This window comes from Salmo salar, chromosome 24, assembly GCF_965601325.2.
Source record: "Salmo salar chromosome 24, fSalSal1, whole genome shotgun sequence".
In the NCBI taxonomy this organism is placed as follows: domain Eukaryota; kingdom Metazoa; phylum Chordata; class Actinopteri; order Salmoniformes; family Salmonidae; genus Salmo; species Salmo salar.
In genome coordinates, this window is record NC_138314.1 from 29,901,505 (window position 1) to 29,923,461 (window position 21,957).

At 42.5% G+C, this 21,957-nt stretch overlaps 1 protein-coding gene across 2 annotated transcripts; it reads right to left on the reverse strand.

The window, feature by feature from the left end:
• Positions 1–34: 34 nt before the first annotated feature.
• On the reverse strand, positions 35–21,364 carry bco2l (beta-carotene 15, 15-dioxygenase 2, like). Of its 2 annotated transcripts, XM_014172047.3 has the most exons (13): positions 21,223–21,364; positions 16,826–16,997; positions 16,236–16,410; positions 15,278–15,489; positions 14,084–14,199; positions 13,571–13,673; positions 10,405–10,542; positions 8,930–9,090; positions 8,452–8,622; positions 2,788–2,925; positions 1,934–2,116; positions 1,662–1,772; positions 35–1,550 (listed from the first exon to the last, which is right to left on the reverse strand). In XM_014172047.3, exons 2-13 carry the CDS (start codon positions 16,866–16,868, stop codon positions 1,434–1,436), a joined length of 1,668 nt encoding a protein of 555 aa, XP_014027522.1. In that variant the 5' UTR covers positions 16,869–16,997; positions 21,223–21,364; the 3' UTR covers positions 35–1,433. The 2 variants fall into 2 exon arrangements, with proteins under 2 accessions (XP_014027522.1, NP_001266011.1); NM_001279082.1 differs by lacking the exon at positions 21,223–21,364 and having other exon boundaries at positions 1,368–1,550; positions 16,826–16,935.
• Between the last annotated feature and the right edge of the window lie 593 nt (positions 21,365–21,957).

The following is a 21,957-nucleotide window of genomic DNA, read 5'->3' on the forward strand; positions in this document are numbered from 1 at the left end:
AATATTATTCACAAAATCCAACCATTTGACAATATGCAAATTAGTGCCACATTTATTCAAATGTCGATACAGGCGGTCCCTGACAGCCTCCCCTCATACCAATGTTCCTGCCCTTTGGATAGACCACTAATTCATTTGAATATTTGAGTACAAAGAGTAGTTAAGCATGACTGATTAGATTAGGAATTATGGGGTAATTAATAAGTAACCTAGGGAGACCTGGCTTGAATGGAAAATATGATTAAATAGGCAGCCGTTTGCTACTTCCGCTTCTCTTTCAGTCTTCCTGCTCTCACTAATATGTGTGCAACCCACTGGACTACATTCCCTTCAGTGACCAGCTAGCAGCTAAATTATGACATTGACAATGACAATTATAAAGTATTGACAAATGAATATAGATTTGCAATGCATTCTACAATTGTATTGTAACAATTGAATCTGTTTCAGTCTATGAAAAGAATGTGTTTGTAAGTCACCCTTACAGTGGGCCATGACAACAGGATGAAATGCAATCTGAGTTTTCAATGTGACCTTCCTTTGGCTCTCAGTGGTGGCTATTGAATGCTGAAAGCCATTTGTTTTACTCGCTTTTTGGACGATGTCCATTTTATATCACATTACTTAAACTAAAATTACATTTCCTGGAGGCATTTTCATGTTTTGTAAGTGCACTGCATGGCTATGGGAGTATAGTATTTCAAATGCGTACATGTTATGAAACACTTTGAAGATCGGAAATTAAACAAGTAAAACTCATTTCACTTCAGAGCCTCAGTTGACTTGTAATTTGCTGTAGAGAAAATTAGTTGCCGCAGAAATATTTGATCAAATATTGACACTGATTGTGAATACCAAAGTAGTGAAAAACCGGCACAAGTTTTGGTCCAAGGTCTACAGTTAATGTCCATGAAAAACCACCAGATCAGTCACCAACATCATTTACTTTACAAAGCAGGGTACCTTTTGATGAGGTGAAGACATAGATAGATGTGTCTACAGACGGACATTTTAACAGGGTCTGAGGAACTGGTCCTCCTCAGTTCTGTGAAATCAATAAATCAATTCGATGTATTTATAAAGCCTTTCTACCTTAGCAGTTGGTATAAAATACTTCATAGTGCTATAAAAATCGAATGTATTACTTCTTTATTATTGTTATTATTATTATAGAACCCCAGCCTAGACCCCAAATAGCAAGCAGCAGAAGTACAGTGGCAGGGGAAAACTCCCTAGAAGGAATACACCTTGATAGTCTTAGCCTCAAGAGGAACAAGACTCAGAGGAGAGGGCCTTCCTTCTCTGGCTGTACCGAAAATGGTCCAAGAGTACTACAGTAGTTAGAGATGTTATCTTAACAACATCATAAAAGACATCCATGGACGGAGTCATTTCATAAGCAGAATGCTGAAGGGGTTGTGACGTTAGCATTTTCAGTGCATCTCATTGAACACTCCATGAGTTCCAAATGGAATGTTGACTGGAACCTCTGCCCGGCCCAGCTCTGTGAAAGTTTTGGCATCCAGAACCAGCAGGAACGTGCTTTTCTCCTTGAAACAGAAATATAGAGATGGTTGTACAATGTTATGTCAAAGGTAATTAATTCATCAATGGTGAATATACATTTTTGTTGTTGTTTTTGTTGTTATGTTGTTGTTTACAGTTCTGGGTGTGATGATGACGGACATGACCACACCATCGTCCTCCTCGGTTGCGTTGGGCGCAGGAACAAACACAGGCTCAGATGGGAACAGACCAGGGTGACGCCACGCCTACACAGAGAAAATGTCAATATGTCCTTAAAATTGGACACAGCAGTAGGTCACTAAAAGATGGCCTAGCAGTCTAGCTGATTCACCATTGACTCTGAAGGTGCTTTTGAGCTGTGGATAATTGGTCTTTTTCAGAGGGAAAGAGTTACAAAAAGAAAAACCTTAAGTTTCTTGGTCTCCAGATCCATTTTCAGCAGGGAGTCGCTGAACAGGTGTCCGAAGCCGCATGCGTAGTAGTAGCGGTAAGGACGCCCATTGTAATGAGCATAGTTGATCTGTGGGAACTCCAGGCCACCGTACTGGAACAGCTCTTCATCATAGAGTTCCTCGTGTGTACAAAGCACCTGCAGCACACCCCAAAGAGAGAAAGACATGTCAGGTAGCCATGACAACAAAAACACATTTTCTTTTCATCAGCCAGAACACATGCGTCACAATGCCAGGGGTTAGCATTAGCAGACGTAGTTGCCATTTACAGAATTATGAGTAAAGGGTTGCTGGTTCAATTGTGCTTGAGTGCTGTGCTTCCCCTCTGGGAGCAACAATACTGAGTTTGTGTTTCAGCCTAAACAGCAAGCCCATCACTTAGGGCCCTATTCAGTCCGTATCGCGGAAGTTCAACTCTAAAGTTCAATTCAAATTTTAAGGCAATGTTCTCATGTTGGCGGAGACTGCATTTACGGTAAACACTGCATATTTCGGCTTAATCGGAAATTGCCCTTACAATTCAATCGTACAATCTGTAACGCTTCAGCAATACAGAAAATAATATAGCCCTTAGTTTGCTATAAAATACTGGTATGAAAATGTCAATAAAACATAATCATTGGAGTAAAACAACAGTATATATAGTGTTATTATAAGATAAGACAGTTGTACTAAGCTCATCAATTTGTTATATTCTTCAAGAGTCAATGGTTGTATCATTCATTGAAATTACAATTCATTGAACAGCAGGAAATATCCCAAATTTATTCATGCATATATACAAACACACACACACACGTATACACACCTTTCCACACCCAGTCTTGACCGCAGTTGCTTGACAGAAAGGCAGAGTGACAAGGTTTTGGTCGCTGGGTGTGTCATCAGTTACCGTCAGGGGTAGGACGTATCTCCGTGGAAGGTTTCTGCACATGGAGTTATAAAACTGACATAGCAGAAAACAAAACAGACATTTTCACAAACAGACATTTTACAAAACAAAACCAATTGCCTATAATTAATTATTCTTCACATATCTGTCAGCAGCTGTAGTAAGATAAATTAACTTAAAGTAACAACGAACCACAGTATGTGTGAACAGCATGTCAGCTAATCTGTTGCATATGTTCGCAGTGGGCAGGATATCATTGTGAATTGTTCTTGTAGTTTTATAACTACTCAGTGGTTGAGCTCTAGTGCAAATCAAAACAAATCAAATTGTATTTGTCACATGCTTCGTAAACAACAGGTGTCAACTAACATTGAAATGGTTACTTATGGGCACTTCCCAACAACACAGAGAGAAAGAAAATAGAGAAATAATAGAGAAGTAAAACATGTAATAATAAAAGTAATAATAAATACACAATGAGTAAAGATAACTTGGCTAAATAAAATGTCAAATCAAATTTTATTTGTCACATGCGCCAAATAGAACAGGTACCTTACAGTGAAATGCTTATTTACAAGCCCTTAACCAACAATGCAGATCAAGAAATAGAGTTAATAAAATAAAATTCAAATCAATCACAAGGTAACACAAGAAATGTACATAACAATAACGAGGCTATATACAGGGGGTACGGGTACCGAGTCAATGTGCGGGGGTACAGGTTAGTCGAGGTCATTTGTAAAGTGACTATGCATAGATAATAAACAGCGAGTAGCAGCAGTGTAAAGAAAAAGGGGGGGGGGATCAATGTAAATCGCCATTTGATATGTTTATTTGTTCAGCAGTCTTATGACTTGGGGGTAGAAGCTGTTAAAGAGCCTTTTGGTCCTAGACTTGGCGTTCTGGTACTGCTTGCCGTGCGGTAGCAGAGAGAATAGTCTATGACTTGGGTGACTGGAGTATTTGACAATGTTTTGGGCCTTCCTCTGACACCGCCTAAAATATAGGTCCTGGATGTCAGGAAGCTTGGCCCCAGTGATGTACTGGGCCGTATGCACTACCCTCTGTAGATGCTGAGCAGTTCCCATACCTGACGGTAATGCAACCGAGCAGGATACTCTCGATGGTGCAGCTGTAGAACTTTTTCAGAATCTGGGGACCCATGCCAAATCTTTTCAGTCTCCTCAGGGGGAAAAGGGGTTGTCATGTCCTCTTTACAACTGTCTTGGTGTGTTTGGACCATGATAGTTAGTTGGTGATGTGGACACCAAGGAACTCTTGACCCTCTCCACTTCAGTCCCGTTGATGTTAATGAGGGCCTGTTCGGCCCTCCTTTACCTATAGTCCACGATCAGTTTCACATTGAGAGGTTGTTGTCCTGGCACCACACTGCCAGGTCTCTGACCTCCTCCCTGTAGGATGTCTCATTGTTTCGGTGACCAGGCCTACCACTGTTGTGTCGTCAGCAAACTTGATAGTGTTGGAGTCGTGCTTGGCCATGCAGTCGTGGGTGAACAGGAAGTACAGGAGGGGACCAAGCACGCACCCCTGAGGAGCCCCAGTGTTGAGGATCATCGTGGCAGATGTGTTGTTGACTACCCTTACCACCTGCGGGTGGCCCGTCAGGAAGTCCAGGATCCAGTTGCAGAGGGGGGTGTTTAGTCCCAGGATCCTTAGCTTAGTGATGAGCTTAGTGGGCACTATGGTGTTGAATGTTGAGCTGTAGTCAATGAACAGCATTCTCACATAGGTGTTCCTGTTGTCCAGGTGGGAAAGGGCAGTGTGGAGTGCGATTGAGATTGTGTCATCTGTGGATCTGTTGGGGCGGTATGCGAATTGGAGTCGGTCTAGGGTTTCTGGCATGATAGTGTTGATGTGGTAGGATATTCTTAATAGTAGATCGTCCAGTTTGTTTTCCAATGATTGCATGTTGGCCAAAAATACCGAGGGTAGTGGTGGTTTATAAACTCGCCGACAAATTCTCACAAGTTAGCCAGACTACCGCCCCCTGTATTGCCGTCTTTTCTTCAAGCGAATGACTGGATGAGGGCCTGGTCTCCGGGAAGCAGTATAGCCTTTGCGTCAGACTCATGAAAGAAACAATATTCCTCTAGTTCAAGGGGAGTAATCGCTGTTCTGATGTCCAGAAGCTCTTTTCAGTCATAAGAGACGGTAGCGGCAACATTATATGCAAAATTAGTTACCATTTTTTTTTTAATCCGAAATAAATAGCAAACAATTTATTTTCTGAAGGCACTGTATTTTATTAAATCCCCAAAACTAGGTTTTTAATTTGCTAAGTTATATTAGGGCTGGTGAAAAGCATCAAAGTACTATAGCTATGCTGGTCTACTGCCCTTCAAGCAACATGTATTCACCATTGTTTCAAACAACCTACTTTTACACAGGTTACCAGTATAATATAGTATATTTCTGTGTGTTTGTGTGTATACAGTTGAAGTCGGAAGTTTACATACACTTAGGTTGACTGTGCCTTTAAACAGCTTGGGAAATTCCAGAAAAGGGCTTTAGAAGCTTCTGATAGGCTAATTGACATAATTTGAGTCAATTGGAGGTGTACCTGTGGATGTATTGCAAGGCCTACCTTCAAACTCAGTGCCTCTTTGCTTGACATCATGGGAAAATCAAAAGAAATCAGCCCAGACCTCAGAAAAAAATTTAGACCTCCACAAGTCTGGTTCATCCTTGGGAGCAATTTCCAAACGCCTGAAGGTACCATGTTCATCTGTACAACCACTAGTACGCAAGTATAAACACCATGGGACCACGCAGCCCTCATACCGCTACTGAAAGAGACGCGTTCTGTCTCCTTGAGATGAAAGTACTTTGGTGCGAAAAGTGGAAATCAATCCCAGAACAACAGCAAAGGACCTTGTGAAGATACTGGAGGAAACAGGTACAAAATAATCTATATCCACAGTAAAACGAGTCCTATATCGACATAACCTGAAAGGCCGCTCAGCAAGGAAGAAGCCACTGCTCCAAAACCGCCATAAAAAAGCCAGACTACGGTTTGCAACTGCACATGGGGACAAAGATCGTACTTTTTGGAGAAATGTCCTCTGGTCTGATGAAACAAAAACAGAACTGTTTGGCCTTAATGACCCTCGTTATGTTTGGACGAAAAAGGGGGACGCTTGCAAGCCGAAGAACACCATCCCAACCGTGAAGCACGGGAGTGTCACATCCTGACCAGCAGAGGGAGCAATTGGATTAGTTTTGGTCAGGATGTGACAGGGTTTTTGTGTATGTGTGAATGGTTGTTGGTGATTGGGACTCCCAATTGAAGGCAGGTGTGTTGAGTTGCCTTTGATTGGGAGTCCTATATAGGAGTGTGTGTTTTTCTTTGGGGTTGTGGGTAATTGTTTCTTGTTTAGTGTGGTTGCACCTGACAGGACTGTTGGCTGTCAGTTTTCTCAGTTTGTTTTTGTTAGAGTGTTCTTTCTATTAAATTCAAGATGACGAACACTAACTCTGCTGCATTTTGGTCCTTTCCTGAAGACAGCTGTGACAGAATTACCCACCACAAAAAGACCAAGCAGTGGAGAAGAGGACAGAGGGAAGTCAAGGAGGACTATTGGAAGCAGCGCGCTCGGGAGGAGATGGATCCCTGGTCGCTGGAAGTATTGGAGGAAAGGATTGACTGGACATGGGAGCAGTTGCGGGTCCACTGTGACAATCTGCCTGGGAGGCAGGTAGAACCCGGGAGGCAGCCCCAAGAATTTTTTAGGGGGGGGCACAAAGGCTATTTGGCGGGGCGAGATTGGAGCCCCAGGCAAGCTCCCCGTACCCTTGTAGGGCAGACTGGACAGGTCCCGTGCTTTTGGGTTGGGGCTGTGGTGAGGCCTGGGATTTTCAGGCCGGTAGGCACAGTACCAGCGCCCCGCATGTGCCAGGGCGAAGTAGGCATCGAGCCTGAAGGGGTGATGCCAACCCTGCGCTCAAGACAGGCGGTGCGCCTCTACGGTCCGGTGTTTCCCGCTGTGCGCACTAGCGTGGAGGTGTGTGTCTCCAGGCTGGCACGTCCAGTACCAGCCCCACGCATCAGGCATCTAGTGCGTCAGCCCAGCCTCGCCAGTCGGGAGCTGCCAGAGTGGCCCGACTGCCCGGGTCTGCCAGAGTGGCCCGACTGCCCTCCGGCCCAGCCCGAGTGGCCCGCCTGCCCTCCGGCCCAGCCCGAGTGGTCCGTCTGCCAGGGTCAGCTCGAGTGGCCCATCTGCCCGGCGCAGCTTTCGGCGCCACCAAAGTGGACGACGCCGAAGGTGGAGCAAGATTTACGTCCCGCACCTGAGCCACCTCCAGGATAGGTGGGTTGGGGAGGGAGGGTGTAGCACAGTGCCGTCGTTGACGGCAGCCACCCTCCCTTCCCTCCCTTATTGTTTAGGGGTTATTGTTTATTGGTTTTGTTGGGGTATTGGGGATTTTTTGTTGTGTTTTCTTTTTGTAAGGTGCATTACGGGGTCTGCACCTTGAGGGGGGGTACTGTCACATCCTGACCAGCAGAGGGAGCAATTGGATTAGTTTTGGTCAGGATGTGACAGGGTTTTTGTGTGTGTGTGAATGGTTGTTGGTGATTAGGACTCCCAATTGAAGGCAGGTGTGTTGAGTTGCCTTTGATTGGGAGTCCTATATAGGAGTGTGTGTTTTTCTTTGGGGTTGTGGGTAATTGTTTCTTGTTTAGTGTGGTTGCACCTGACAGGACTGTTGGCTGTCAGTTTTCTCAGTTTGTTTTTGTTAGAGTGTTCTTTCTATTAAATTCAAGATGACGAACACTAACTCTGCTGCATTTTGGTCCTTTCCTGAAGACAGCTGTGACAGGAGTGGCAGCATCATGTTGTGGGGGTGCTTTTTTGCAGGAGGGACTGGTGCACTTCACAAAATAGATGGCATCATGAGGAAAGAAAATGATGTGGATATATTGAAGCAACATCTCAAGACATCAGTCAGGAAGTTAAAGCTTGGTCACAAATGGGTCTTGCAAATGGTCAATTACCCCAAGCATACTTCCAAAGTTGTGGAAAAATGGCTTAAGGACAACAAAGTCAAGGTATTGGATTGGCCATCACAAAGCCCTGTCCTCAATCCTATAGAACATTTGTGGGCAGACCTGAAAAAGCGTGTGCGAGCAAGGATGCCTACAAACCTGACTCAGTTACACCAGCTCTGTCAGGAGGAATGGGCCAAAATTCACCCAACTTATTTTGGGAAGCTTGTGGAAGGCTACCCGAAACATTTGACCCAAGTTAAACAATTTAAAGGCAGTGCTACCAAATACTAATAGAGTGTATGTAAACTTCTGACCCACTGGGAATGTGATGAAAGAAATAAAAGCTGAAATAAATCATTCTCTCTACTATTATTCTGACATTCCACATTCTAAAAATAAAGTGGTGATCCTAACTGACCTAAAACAGGGAATTTTTACTAGGATTAAATGTCAGGAATTGTGAAAAACTGAGTTTAAATGTATTTGGCTAAGGTGTATGTAACTTTAACTGTATATGTGTTGTGTGTGTGTGTGTGTGTGTGTGTGTGTGTGTGTTCGTTGTACCAACAAACCTTGTCCATCTCCTCCCCTGGAGCCCTGCGAAGGTTCTCTAGTGTGAAGTCTCCAATGACGTCCCCATCGTCCCCGCAGCACATGTCCATTACAAGGAACCCTTTGTCCTCGTAGGCGTTGATCTGGTGAAGGGTGAACATGGGTGGGGCGCTGTACTTTACCTTGCTTTGCTATTGGATGAAACAGACCAAAAAGTCTTTAGACATATTGGTGACAAACAAGCCAATTAGAGATGAAATGGGCTAGTCCTATAAGTGCAAATGCTACAGGAAATGTGTAAAATCTGGAAAAACGATTGGATTTCCTGGAACAATCTATACATTCCCCGTCGCACTGGTTAATGTACAGATATTCCACAGAATCTATACATTTACCAGTGCTTTGGGGGATTGAGTCGATTTCCTGGGAAATGCATAGATTTCCTTATTTGATACATTGACTGTAACCATGTAGATTGTTTGGGTCATTAACACACACCTCGCCTGTGTGTCTGTGCACCACGTGGAAGATGGTGCCGTACTGTGGCTCCCAGGTCATGACCTTGTCGAAGCTCTTGCCCTGGATCCTGAACAGCATAAACTTGAGCAAGTCCAGCTTGATGGGCTGCTCTATGAACACCACATAGTTCTCTGACATGGCTGCAGTCACACAACACAGGGATAGAGGTAGAGCTGAGGGTATTATGGCTGCAGTCACACAACACAGGGATAGAGGTAGAGCTGAGGGTATTATGGCTAGTCACACAACACAGGGATAGAGGTAGAGCTGAGGGTATTATGGCTGCAGTCACACAACACAGGGATAAAGGTAGTGCTGAGGGTATTATGTGTAGCTAAAAATACTGGCCTCCGACCGGCAACATACATTATATCCTGGGCAGGTAACATACAGTACAGTGCCTTCAGAAAGTATTCACACCTCTTGAAAATGGGTGTCTAGAAATGATCAACAACCAACTTGACAGGGCTTGAAGAATTTTTAAAATAATAATGTGCAAATATTGTACAATCCAGGTCTGGATAGCTCTTAGAGACTTACCCAGAAAGATTCACAGCTGTTATCGTTGCCAAAGATGATTCTAACATTTATTAACTCAGGGGTGTGAATACTTATGTAAATTAGATATTTATTTACATTTGCAAAAATGTCTAAAAACTTGTTTTCACTTTGTTATTATGGGGTATTGTGTGTTGATGGGTGAAAAAAAAATATTGAAGCCATTTTGAATTCAGGCTGTAACACAACAATGACTTATGTGGAAAAAGTCAAGGGTGATGAATACTTTCTGAATACACTGTATTTTATTAAATCCCCAAAACTAGGTTTTAATTTGAAAAGTTATATTAGGGCTGGTAAAAAGCATCAAAAGTACTATAGCTATGTTGGTCTACTGCACTTCAAGCAACATGTATTCACCACTGTTTCAAACAACCTACTTCATATTGTGAGCGTCTAGATTTTACCTCCAATAACGTGCTTTATGAACCAGACAGACAGACATACAGACAGACAAACAGACAGAAAGACTGACGTATGCACACACACACACACACACACACACACACACACACACACACACACACACACACACACACACACACACACACACACACACACACACACACACACACACAGAGCAGACAGACAGACAGACAGACAGACAGACAGACAGACAGACAGACAGACAGACAGACAGACAGACAGACAGACAGACAGACAGACAGACAGACAGACAGACAGACAGACAGACAGACAGACAGACAGACAGACAGACAGACAGACAGACAGACAGACAAACGCACATATACAACCGTCATGGAGATGTTTTAGCTGAGGTAGTAAAGAAAGAGGAAGTTAGGAGAGTGAGAACCAGTCATTGAAATTCAGCACCGCTGTTGTAGAGGGAGACAGATACAGAGGGAGGTGGAGGGAGGTGATGGATGGATACAGACCGAAGCTGTGGTAGTAGGATGGTTTCCTGGAGTCAGAGGCTGGGATGGAACAGAGGACCTGAGCTCCACTGAAATCAGCCTTGTCTTCCCCCTCTACCTTCTCAGGCGGAGGCACACGGATGATGTTGTAGAAAAAGCCTGGGGTGAGACACAGCGATGGGCCAATAGAGGGTCAATTTACATTACCAATCAACATGTCAGAGGTAGCATCATATCATACATGATAATAGTGTTTATCATTAAAGCGGCCAAAGCGGCCATCCTGCCACAGATTTGGTAAACAGTTGAGGGATGGGGCTATAGATTTTATTTAACCTTTATTTTATCAGGGAGTCATACTGAGACCAATGTCTCTTTTCCACATGAATTACAAAAAAAAGTATTAAAATGTATTCAGTCGCTCTGGATAAGAGGCTACACAGTGTTTGTTTACAGACATTGGAGGAATGATGGGGCATGAGAGTTGAACTAAGATCTTTAGGTATTTCTAAGTTATATTCTTCAAGAATCAATGGGTATATACAGTCAGTTCCAAAATTATTGCCACCCTTGATAAATATTAGGAAAAAATATAAATAAATCATACAAATACTGAGCTATATTGTATGATAAACAAAATCAGGAAATTATATTATTTTATACTAATACAATTGCAAAAAAAATATGATTTTGTTTAACAAGTAATAAAAAAGTGATTGCATTAAGTGCATTGGCACATGGATTGGAAGTGGTGCTATGGTCAGATGACATGAAAATAAAGTTATTTGGCCACAAACACCAGTGGGGGGTTTGGCATCGATTTAGGGATGCATATGCAGAAAAGTACCTTATACCTACTGTAAAATATGGTTGTGGAACTTTGATGTTATGGGTCTGTTTGGTTCCACTGGTTCTGCAGCCCTTGTTAATAAGGTCAACTGCATCATGAACTCTACCAAGTACCAGGACATTTTAGCCAAAAACCTGGTTGCTGCTGCCAGGAGGCTGAAACTCCATCCTCGCAAGGGGAGGGTGTCAGAGTATTGAAGACAAGGGTGGCAAGAATTTTTACAACTTTTTTAGATGTATTTTTGTGTTATTTGTTAAACAACATCTCTTTCTCTGAGCAGATGTATTAGTATAGAATAATATAATTTTGTAAAAAATGTAATAGCTCAATATTTGTATTATTTATTCTATACAGTCGTTTTTGCTCATTTTTATCAAGGGTGTCAATAACTTTGAACCTGACAGTATAAAAATTCATTTCAAAGTAAAACATGTCTTAAGCAATCATAGATTGCCGCTTTAAATAATAATAATCGCTATTATTAAATCAAGTGATTAAATTATAGTGAAACATTTGTGTTTGTATCACTGTAGTTCATCTGCATGCATAAAATGTGCAAATTTGGTTTGATAATAAGCTGACCAACCGACAGCAAGTAAGTAGGTAAGTAGGTAGGTACAGTTGAAGTCGGAAGTTTACTTCAACTTAGGTTGGAGTCATTAAAACTCGTTTTTCAACCACTCCACAAATTTCTTGTTAACAAACTATAGTTTGGCAAGTCGGTTAGGACATCTACTTTGTGCATGACACAAGTAATCTTTCCAACAATTGTTTACAGACAGATTATTTCACTTATAATTCACTGTATCACAATTCCAGTGGGTCAGAAGTTTACATGCACTTAGTTGACTGTGTCTTTAAACAGCTTGGAAAATTCCAGAAAATTATGTAATGGATTTAGAAGCTTCTGATAGGCTAATTGACATAATTTGAGTCAATTGGAGGTGTACCTGTGGATGTATTGCAAGGCCTACCTTCAAACTCAGTGCCTCTTTGCTTGACATGATGGGGAAATCAAAATAAATCAGCCCAGACCTCAGAAAAGAAATGTAGACCTCCACAAGTCTGGTTCATCCTTGGGATCAATTTCCAAACGCCTGAAGTTACCACGTTCATCTGTACAAACAATAGTACGCAGGTATGAACACCATGGGACCACGCAGCCGTCATACCGCTCAGGAAGGTGACGTGTTCTGTCTCCTAGAGATGAAAGTACTTTGGTGCGAAAAGTGCAAATCAATCCCAGAACAACAGCAAAGGGCCTTGTGAAGATGCTGGAGGAAACAGGTACAAAAGTATCTATATCCACAGTAAAACGAGTCCTATGTCGACATAACCTGAAAGGCTGCTCAGCAAGGAGAAGCCACTGCTCCAAAACCGCCATAAAAAAGCCAGACTACGGTTTTCAACTGCACATGGGGACAAAAGATTGTACTTTTTGGAGAAATGTCCTCTTGTCTGATGAAACAAAAATAGAACTGTTTGGCCTTAATGACCATCGTTATGTTTGGAGGAAAAAGGGGGAGGCTTGTAAGCCGAAGAACACCATCCCAACCGTGAAGCACGGGGGTGGCAGCATCATGTTGTGGGGGTGCTTTGCTGCAGGAGGGACTGGTCCACCTTACAAAATAGATGGCATCATGAGGGAAGAAAATTACCCCAAGCATACTTCCAAAGTTGTGGCAAAATGGCTTAAGGACCACTAAGTAAAGGTATTGGAGTGGCCATCACAAAGCCCTGACCTCAATCCTATAGAACATTTGTGGGCAGACCTGAAAAAGTGTATGCAAGCAAGGAGGCCTACAAACCTGACTCAGTTACACCATCTCTGTCAGGAGGAATGGGCCAAAATTCACCCAACTTATTGTGGGATGCATGTGCAAGGCTACCCGAAACGTTTGACCCAAGTTAAACAAATTAAAGGCAATGCTACCAAATGCTTTTTGAGTGTATCTAATCTTCTGACCCACTGGGAATATGATGAAAGAAATAAAAGCTTAAATAAATAATTCTCTACTATTATTCTGACATTTAACCTTCTTAAAATAATGTGGTGATCCTAACTGACCTAAGACGGAATTTTTACTAGGATTAAATATCAGGAATTGTGAAAAACTGAGTTTAAATGTATTTGGCTAAGGTGTATGTAAACTTTCGACTTCAACTGTAGGTAGGTAAGTAGGTAGATAAGTAGGTAGGTAGGTATGTAGATAAGCAGCTAAGTGGGTAGGTTGGGAGGGAGGGAGGGAGGTAAGTTGGTTAGTAGGGGTAAATAGGTAGGTAGGGAGGTAAGTAGGTAGCTAGGTTGGTAGGTAATTAGGTAGGTAGATAACGTACCGCCCTTGCCATAGGAGTTGCCCATGTTGTACGAGGCCCCTTCACGGTCATAATGAGGATGGGCTGTGGCGGAGTTTACTGCAATGTATTCAGACCAGTCCACCTATGAACATAAGGACACACATCATCATTATAGTCATTATCATCATCACTGCAAACATCATCATCATCATAACTGTAAGATCAGGCTCCCGAGTGGCGCAGCGGTCTAAGGAACTGCATCTCAGTGCTAGGGGCGTCACTACAGACCCTGGTTCGATTCCGTGCTGTATCGCAACCGGCCATGATCGGGAGTCCCATAAGGCGGCGCACAACTGGCCCTGTGTCGTCCGGGTTAGGGGAGGGTTTGGCCGGGGTAGGCCGTCATTGTAAAATAAGAATTTGTTCTTAACTGACTTTCCTAGTTAAATAAAGGTTAAATACATACAAATTAAAAAAAAGACCCCCCTGAATTCTGTAAAATATGTTCAACTCCATCCTTGGTGTGATAGTTGTCATAGACAATAGCTGTACCTTCTCTTTGGTCTCCAGGCTCTGTGGATCCACCCGCCGCATGTAGTTGGTCTCTGTGCTTACATAATAGTCACCCTTGTACTTCACAAAGTTCACACTGGCATTGTCTGTGGCCTCTGTTAACAAATCCAGATATCAGGACTGGAGCATACAGAACATTTTTTTCTCAGTGATCACAAGCATATGTGTAGAGAAACTATACACCATCCTATAGCAGCAACACCTTCCAATACCTTTCAATATGTTTCCTTTTAGGTCAGGCTAAGCTAATCACACTCATCTAAACAGGAAGGAGTGGACACAGACGTTGTGTGACTGTTAAAGTCACTTGTTGTGGCACAAGTATCTGTGGACTTGCCCCAGTATCTGTGCGTTAGAGATTTCTCTAATGCCCAGGAAGTGCCGATTCTAACTCCCATTAGACAGCTATGTAAGTGTTTTAATGTCAAAATCGGTTAGATACTCACCAAATATGGGGTTTCGCTGAGCAACTAAACTCAAAGACAGACCATATAAACAATATACGGCAGTACAATAATGACAAGATGAACATTCAATTCTTATAGACCTTTTTTGGAAGTACATACCGGCTGTAAGAGGAGTAAACGAAGAAACCCCATATTTTGTGAGTAACTCAAGTATTTTGACATTAAAACGGTTGCAGAGCTGTCTAATAGGAGACCTGTCATACTCATCATCAACATCTCTAACACACAGATACTGGGGCAGTGCTAGTGGAGGGTGCTGAGGGGAGGGCCACAAACAATCTGAGTCTTCAAAAATGTGGTGTGTTACAATGAGGCTATTTTTTCTATTGACCCTAATCTCGCTGTGCTGGTTTACAATCGGTTATGCATTGATGCAGCAAAATACTTCTCTAGATCAATGTTTAAGGCTCTTCAGTTTAATTACAGAAATGGTTGAATACTGAACTTTTAAAAGTCAGAAGTTTCTCTGTCTATCTCTCTTTCTCTTTCTATCTGCTCAGGTAGCCCACACAACAATCTGCTCTCCCACTCAGAGAAACATGCACTAGCTTTCAACCATCATATTTATAATCTCAACACAATACATACATTGTGAGCAACACAATACATACAGTCAACAGCCCTGGCCAATGCCACCAGCCACAACCAGAACAATGGGGAATGTACTGTACTGCACACAGAGGGACACAACTCTAAAGACACTTACTGGGAATCTTGAAGCGGGATAAGAATCGAGAAAAGAAGTTCTTGCAGGGGTCAGGCATGGCCATGGTTCCAAACTCACACACCACAATGCGGTCTTTCTCAGAATTACGCACGTAGGAGTCGCTGCGCAGGAAGCGGCTGCTGTAGGTCACCTCACCGTCATGGATGTAGAAGCGGTGCATCAAGGCCATTCCGTCAAACCAGTGGTTGAAGCTGAGGACAGAGACAAAGACAAATGGGTGTAAGGGTGTAAGGGTGAGTCTATGGGTGTAAGGGTAAGTCTATGGGTGTAAGGGTGAGTCTATGGGTGTAAGGGGGAGTCTATGGGTGTAAGGGGGAGTCTATGGGTGTAAGTGTGAGTCTATGGGTGTAAGGGGGAGTCTACGGGTGTAAGGGTGAGTCTATGGGTGTAAGGGTGAGTCTATGGGTGTAAGGGGGAGTCTATGGGTGTATGAGTGGGTCTATGGGTGTAAGGGGGAGTCTATGGGTGTAAGGGTGAGTCTATGGGTGTAAGGGTGAGTCTATGGGTGTAAGGGGGAGTCTATGGGTGTAAGGGTGAGTCTATGGGTGTAAGGGGGAGTCTATGGGTGTATGAGTGAGTCTATGGGTGTAAGGGTGAGTCTATGGGTGTAAGGGTGAGTCTATGGGTGTAAGGGTGAGTCTATGGGTGTAAGGGTGAGTCTATGGGTCTAAGGGTGAGTCTATGGGTGTAAGGGGGAGTCTATGGGTGTATGAGTGGGTCTATGGGTGTAAGGGTGAGTCTATGGGTGTAAGGGTCAGTCTATGGGTGTAAGGGTGAGTCTATGGGTGTAAGGTTGAGTCTTTGGGTGTAAGGGTGAGTCTATGGGTGTAAGGGTGAGTGTCTGCGTGTATAAGTGTGTGCATGTTCTTTGTTTGTGTGTGTATGTGTTGATTATAAGTGGTGTGTGTGTATACAATTTATTAATTTTATTTTGTACTTGTCTTTGCCGAACTCAAACCTTCCGGGCCCATTCCGCAGGAAGCTTCCATTGATCCAGGATGGGATGTTCCCTTTGATCACTGTGGTGATGGGCTCAGGGATCTCCTCAACAGTGCGCACCAGGGGGGCAATGCCCTCCAGCCCCATGGCCAAGGGGCACTTCTTCTTGGATGCTGCCATGGCGAGAGAAGATAAATGTTCAAGCTTTCTGATATCACAGATCCTAAATGGCATTTTTACTTGTTAGGAGGAAGAGATAGGTGATCCACCCAGTCAATCAACACACACAGGATTCGATCTTGCGTTCACATCAACATTTCGTCCTGAAGTCGACACTTCAGGTCTCAGAGAATGTGACGCCATTGCACGATGGGTTATTACATGCTATACACAAGCACAAGGGGCGCGTTCCTCTGTTCAGACGTTGCTGACACATGCCAGATCCTACAACGCCTGGATAGGTATTTTACGTATCAGCTAACCACATCATATGTTATACCAATCTAGTGCCCGATTGTGCAGTCGATGATGTGGCACACAACCATTGGTTGGTGCATGCATAGTGTGAACAGGGGAACGTGACCTCACCATTGTCTCCGCTCCTGTTGTTGAGTTGTTTGGTGCTGCTCATGGCTGGGCTGCAGTGTTGAGCCTGGTGGTGCAGTGTTGAGCCTGGTGGTGCAGTGTTGAGCCTGGTGGTGCAGTGTTGAGCCTGGTGGTGCAGTGTTGAAGCTGTGGTGCAGTGTTGAGCCTGAGTTTGCTAGAGGAAGACACAGACCAACCAGAATGTATACAGTTGTGCTCACACATAGGACACACACACACATAGAGGATGTTGAATCATCTGATGTTTTATGGCTATATGAGTCTTTGGACAGGTATGAATCCGTCGAGTTGAGAAATAGGTCAGGGAACATCATCATATAAGGTTGTCATCGGTAGTGGCTGTAAACTCATATCAGTCATGGTAATCCAACAGGCTAACATAAATATATATATATATTTATATATATATTTATATATTTATTTAACCTTTATTTAACTAGGTAAGTTAGTTAAGAACAAATTCTCATTTACAATGACAGGATATCAGCTACATATCACTTGTTATAAACTGGGTGGGTCGAGCCCTGAATGCTGATTGGCTGACAGCTATGGTATATCAGACCGTATACCACGGGTATGACAAAACATTTATTTTTACTGCTCTAATTACGTTGGTAACCAGTTTATAATAGCAATAAGGAACCTCGGGGGTTGGTGATATATGGCCAATATACCACGGCTAAGGGCTGTGTCCAGGCACTCCGTGTTGTGTCGTGCAGAAGAACAGCCCTTAGCCGTGGTATATTGGCCATATACCACACCTCCTCGGGCCTTATTGCTTGAATATACCACATCTCCTCTGGCCTTATTGCTTAAGTTAACAATTCAATTATGATAGTTTACAAAGCATGTGAAACATTAGCACCCCCTTAGACAGGAATGCTCTGCTTGGGTTACACATTTAGGCTATGTTTACACAGCATTTTTCTTAAATCCAATTTATGTCTGACTGTCCACACTCAGTTTGAAATGAGACCAATGTCAGAGTTGCGTATTCACACTGATGTTGTCTCTGAAATAACACACAGACGCAATGATCATTTACTGTCAGTGTTCCTTTAAATATCAGTTTAAACTCCTGTGGATTATGTGGTAGCCACATGTATCTGTATTCAATGGTGAAACACAATTATTTACAAGGCAATTACTTGTCCATATTTTGTGTGTCTCGTAATGTCCCCACACTGTTCCCATAACCTAATGAAATGTTTTGGGAACATTTCAAGAACAGGAAAAAACTGTTTGGTGAACATTCTTGCAAAATCAGAGGAATATTTTGTGCACCTTAATAGAAACATTGTATAATCATTAGTGCAACTGGACAGGTTTGTGTGATTACAACTTTTGGGGGCCATGTTCTTACACCTTTCCTGGAACTTAATTAAGGGTTTTGGAACATTCACAAAACCAATTTTGGTTTGCTGGGTAGGCACTTGTTTTTTTAAGTTGAGTTTTTCTGTTTTATTCCTAACCATTGCCCTAACCTTAACCATAATGAATGAATGTCCTCAAGGTCCCTGCGTCCTAGAAGTAATCATGTTGAAGACTTAATAAATAAAGAGTGAAAAGGGTACTTAAGTTGCAGCAGATTGTGACAGTTTGAAAGACATTGGTGGCGGCTTCCTAAAACAAAGTATTAGAGGGCTTTGCTTAGAATCCGATAAGCAGTCGTAATGGGTTTGCTTAGAATGCGACGTGCGGTTATAATTCTGGAGTTTGCATAACATTTCAGGGGTGGTTGTCGTGGTAACGGAAGGTTTTGTGTGTGTGTGTGTGTGTGTGTGTGTGTGTGTGTGTGTGTGTGTGTGTGTGTGTGTGTGTGTGTGTGTGTGTGTGTGTGTGTGTGTGTGCGTGTGTGTGTGCATACGTGCGTGCATGTGTGCGAGTGCGTGCGTGCGTATGTGCGTGCGTGTGTGTGTGTGTGTGAGTTTGCCTGGCTGGTGAGAGAGAGACTCTAGCGATGGAAAAAAGTTGGTGAAGAGTTGGGGCTAGGGGGCAGTATTGAGAATTTTGAAAAAAATATGTGCCCATTTTTAACTGCCTCCTACACCAACTCAGAAGCTAGGATATGCATATTATTAACAGATTTGGATAGAAAACACTCTGAATTTTCTAAAACTGTTTTAATGGTGTCTGTTAGTATAACAAAACTCATATGGCAGGCAAAAACCTGAGAAAAATACAAGCAGGAAATGAGTATTTTGTGGCTGTACTATTTTCGAGTCATTGCTAATAGATCACACAGTGACAAAGGATTCATTTTGCACTTCCTACGGCTTCCACTAGATGTCAACGATCTTTATAAAGTTGTTTGAAGCGTCTATGATGAACAGAGACCGAATGAGATGGAAGGGAAGTTGACGTCCCTGGGATGTCGTCACTTCATTATTGCGCGCACCTGCACGTTCATGTGAGGCGAGACATTTTTCAAAACGTTTTTCAAGATACAGGAGAGGTCGGGTTGAAATGTTACTGATGTTTCACGTTAAAAATGGCCCTAAAGATTGATGCTAAACAACGTTTGACATGTTTGAACGAACGTAAATAGATTTTTTTTTTTACTTTTCGTCGTGACTTCCCCCCCCCCGCCCTACATTTTGAGGAGCCTACTGAATGCGCTAACAACATGGAACAACTTGGAGTTATTTGGACATAAATTATGAACTTTGTCGAAAGAAACCACATTTGTTGTGGAGCTGGGATTCCTGGAAGTGCCTTCTGATGAAGATAATCAAAGGTAAGGGATTATTTAATTTAGTATTATTGATATTAGATGGTTCCAAGATGGTGCTAACCTGTATATCCTAGCCTATTGTTCTTAGCATAGCACCCCGTTTATTGCAAAGTGTGATTTCCCAGTAAAGTTATTTTGAAATCTGGCAATGCGGTAGCATTTACGAGATGTTAATCTATAATTCTTTGAATGACAATATTATAATTTACCAATGTTTTCGAATAGTAATTTTGTAAATTGTAACGGTGATTCACCGGAAGCATTTGAGGGAAAAAAAATTCTGAATTTCACCGCCACTGTAAAATGCTGTTTTTGGATATAAATATGAACTTGATGGAACAAAAAATGCATGTATTGTATAACATAATGTCCTAGGAGTGTCATCTGATGAAGATTGTCAAAGGTTAGTGCATAATTTTTGCTGGTTTTCTGCTTTTGGTGACGCCTGTCTTTGAATTGACAAAACATTACACACAGCTATTTTCAATGTACTCTCCTAACATAACCTAACTTTATGCTTTCGCCGTAAAGCCTCTTTGAAATCAGACAATGTGGTCGGATTTAGGAGATGTTTATCTTTCAAATGGTGAAAAATAGTTGATTGTTTGAGAAATTGAAATTATTAGATTCTTGCAGTTTTGAATTTCCCGCCATGGTATCTTGTCAATAAATCCCGTTAGCGGGATCAGAGCGGGAAGGGGTCCTCTAGAGGTAAAACAAACTGAGCTGATGTCCAGACTCGCATGCAGAGCACCGGAATTGTATTGGATTTTAGAACCAAATACTAATGATACAAATCGTAACTCAAAAGATCAGATTCAATGTAGTTGTTTTGTTGTTTACACGTTTGGGGAAAAAAAAGGGATCTGTATCTGATTTGCCAAATAATCTGAATTGAGCTGGCTGTGTAAACGGGCACTTTGACCTACTAAAGGTAGTAGAGCTACTTATACAAGAGATTGTAGAACCAAGAGAAAGTAACAAAAGTCTTTATACAAGAGTACTCATTACATAACTGTCTTCAGGTATCGTGAGGTGATCCCCTGACGATGATATTGGTGGTGGAGACATAATCCTCTATCTGTGTTTTCTTATCTAACACATATAGGTGTGAGATTATCAACAGGTACAGAGGCCATAATCTATCGATAATGAGGACAGTAGTAGCGAGTGATTATTAGGTACCAAACAGAAGAAAACGGTATACACTATACAACACATAAAGTATACAACCATATCATCACAAAGACACTGCCTCTCACAGGCAATATGTGTATAGTCCTTCAAATACGATCAAAGACAAAACACAATGACCTCATAACATTGATCTCCTCTGGAAAGGATTCCTGGGTGCATTGATGTTTTTTTGTGTACATTATGTGTACATTATGACATTATCACTATGACTACACATGAATGAATGAAGTTGTTCATCAGTTCATGATAAGAAATATTGTAAAATCCCAATAATGCACACAATGTCTTATGTATTATTTCAACATATCAAAATGGAGGAAATTCTCCTTTACACATAAAGTTGCTTGTTTACTGGTGCAGCCAAACAGGGGAACACAGCGACAAAAGATGATAAGAGTGTGTGCGTGCTTGCGTGTGTGCGTGTGTGCGTGCGTGTGTGTGTGCTTACCACTCTGTGTTACGGTGAAGGTTTGGAAAACACCGCGCCAGTTGTCCTGTCTGTGGTCTCACACGGACTGACTGGGATTTAAACAGGCTGAGAAGGAAGGGAGTCACTGACGACCTTTGAAGCGTGGAACTGTGCTGAGGCCAACCTCTGACACTGTTGCTGACACCCTCTCTAACATGCCCCGGCTCTCATTAAAAACACACAGATGATTTGTTTGCCTTGTTATTAACTTTACTGCATAGACATGCCAATTCAATACAGGATTTTTAACTGCAACTCTCTGATAAGAGTGCCATGGCCATTTTGATTTAAAGGGGATAGTTCGATGAACTCATGGATACCATTTTTATGTCTCTGCATGCAGTTTGGAGGTTGTTTCTGAAGGTCGTTTCTGGAGCGATTGCTAACTAGCGTTAGTACAATGCCTGGAAGTCTATAGGATCAACGAGCACACAGAAACCTCCTTCAACTTCCTTCAAACTGCACGCAGAGACATAAAATGCTATCCATGTGTTTATCTGACTCAAAATCTCAAACTGTCCCTTTAAGTTCAGCCTCCATAAACAACCATACACAGGTTTACACAGTAGAGCTGCTGGTGAACTGTGATTGAACCTTTCACCCACTTTTATGGCAGCTTTAAGTCATAGCAATTAGCAGGACTTGGATCATGGACGGTGAATAGGCAGTGAATCTACCACGGGCTGCACACCTTATCTGGAGAAATAGGCTAGT